The following is a 2,284-nucleotide window of genomic DNA, read 5'->3' on the forward strand; positions in this document are numbered from 1 at the left end:
GGCGTAGACGCGGACCAGCCGCTTCAGGATCGTCTTGGCCACCGACATGAAGTTCTTGGGAAAAGGGACACCTGAAACGCACCGATGAGGCCCCGGTTTGTTGAAAGTACCAAAGCGAGATGTTCTGGCGGCGTCTCGGCCCCGTCGCATCGCGCGGCAGCACTTACCAATCTTGGAAGGGAAGAGGGTTTCGTCGTCCAGCTGGTCCTGCACCCACGTCATCAGGTAGTCGATGTACTTCGGAGCCGAGCACTTGATGGGCTTCTTGATGTTGGTGCCGTCTGCCCAGTGGTACTCGTACCTGCGGGGGCAGGGACGGGAGAGAAAGGCTCTGAGAGAGAAAACTGCGGTTTGGGGCCACTCCAAGAACTTCCGCTCCTGAAGGCCATCTTCCCCGAGGGACTGTCCCCAGGGCCGTGCCTTTGCCGGAGGCTCCGGTCAGCGGGTGTGTTTATGGGTCAGCCGGGGCAGGGGCTGACTGTAACACCAGGCCACCACCCAGCACAACCCGCCTCCTCCGACGGCTTTTGTGAAACCCTTCCAAAGCAGCAGGAACACCCCCGTGTTTTGACTGTCGCCTCTTGACCGACAGCAAGCGAAACCCAGCGGAGCCACTGACACAGGAAGTTGTGACAGGAAACGTCCCCAAAGATAGAAGCAGGAACTTGCAAACAGGCTCCTTCGGGGCAGGATGTTACAGAGCGCCCTACAAACGCTGCCCACCGGCCGGGCAACCTGCCGCTGCCCCAGACACCAGCCCCGCCGCAGCGTCACCACCACGGAACCAACACGCAAACCCCCACGGGGAGAACGTTCCACCTAAAAACATTTCACACCCAAACACACCTTTGTTATTTCCACGTGGCCCCGCACTCCTGGCACAAAGCAGTCGGGAATCGAGGGCAGCAGCCCCTGAACCACCTCAGGACACATGCGCTGGGAGGAGCGTGCATCACGCCAGCAGCCCCCACAGCACGGACCTGTCTCCACCAGCACGAGGGTCCCTTGCCAGCTTTAACCAGAAAAACCTCGCCGCGGCCTCCCCGCGCACCGCACGCCGCGAGGTTACTCCGCAGCAGGACTCCTGGTCACCTTAGATTGTCATTTTCCGTAAAACAACCCGTTTCAATGCCACGTCTTCAGCTCCCAGGCACCACAGGGACTTGATCCACCCTGTCCAGACGCGTCCCACCCTCTCTTGAGCTTCCTCCTACACCCGCTCGAACGACCTGCGCGCCCGCGCCGTACCGTGGTCCTGCGGACATGACGGGGCAGCTGCTCTCCGTGCAGAACTCCGTGATGGTCCCGTAGAGCATGTTGATCTGGTTGAAGAAATCCACCGCTGCAAGGGAACGCGGCGAGGTTACAAAGGGACAACACCTCAACACCCCAATGGATTTGGGTAGCGCAGGAGAGACCTTCCTTCGGGTGGACCCCCGTGGCCCGACTGAACTGCCCGAGGCTCTGCTGAGGATAAACCCCAGAGGTCTGCGGGTTTCTCTCCACGCTGGGGCAGGTCCCTCTTGCCCAGGACTTACTGTTCACCGCGATCCACTCGTTCAGGTCCTCTCCCTCAGGCAACATAACAGCTTGCCGGAGGTTACCGCTCCCCAGCGTCGCCTCCGCATGCTTCAGCAGCTCGTACTGGTGGGAGCCCTCGGGAATGTTCTTCTTGGGTTTGAATGTTTTCGAAGATCGACTCCCACTGTCGAGAGAGAACGGTCCCAGTCAGGCCGTTAACAGCGCTCCCTGCCCAGCAGCGCTGCCCCGTTCCCCCTCTCGGTGCTTTGAACTGGGGTGACACCGGCCCATCCCCGTTTCCCCCCACTGTCGGGGCAAACATCCTACGTGCCAGACAGAGCATCACAAAAAAGCCGCCCGCATGCTCCCCCTCTTCCACCTGCCCTCTTAAAAACCACAGACATTCACAGCAAAGCCCAAAGATGCATCGACAGAAAGAAGAGCCTGGAACAAAATGAGCTGCCGCCAGGTCAGTCTGACAGCGGCAAATCTTAGACACCGGGTGCTCAACGGGCCGTAGGAAACGGCTCGCTAAAAATAGCGCTTTAGGATCCTCCAGCCCCGAAACGCAAACTGTCATCTCGCTGCGCTCAGCAGCCGAGCCACGGCATGGCTCCCCGTCCCTCCAGCGGGGCCAGCAGCGCCGCAGCCGCTCCCCGAGCGGCCAGAAAGTCGGGCGAATTGCGATACTTCTCAACCACAAAATACAAACTTTCAGAGCCCGGCTGACACGGCAGCTTCCTGCTTCAACCTCACGGCTTCG

At 60.2% G+C, this 2,284-nt stretch overlaps 1 protein-coding gene across 1 annotated transcript in view; it reads right to left on the reverse strand.

Moving 5' to 3' along the window:
• LOC104493413 (MOB kinase activator 1A) overlaps window positions 1-1,705 on the reverse strand; it is a gene marked incomplete at its 5' end in the record, with an annotated part of 2,660 nt that extends 955 nt beyond the window's left edge. The window contains 4 exons of the mRNA XM_010136085.1: window positions 16-71; window positions 168-301; window positions 1,249-1,342; window positions 1,539-1,705. Coding sequence (XP_010134387.1) covers window positions 16-71; window positions 168-301; window positions 1,249-1,342; window positions 1,539-1,705 — 451 coding nt within the window. The remainder of the gene's footprint in view (window positions 1-15; window positions 72-167; window positions 302-1,248; window positions 1,343-1,538) is intronic.
• Window positions 1,706-2,284: the final 579 nt, after the last annotated feature.

This window comes from Buceros rhinoceros, unplaced genomic scaffold, assembly GCF_000710305.1.
Source record: "Buceros rhinoceros silvestris isolate BGI_N320 unplaced genomic scaffold, ASM71030v1 scaffold32305, whole genome shotgun sequence".
Taxonomy (NCBI): Eukaryota; Metazoa; Chordata; class Aves; order Bucerotiformes; family Bucerotidae; genus Buceros; species Buceros rhinoceros.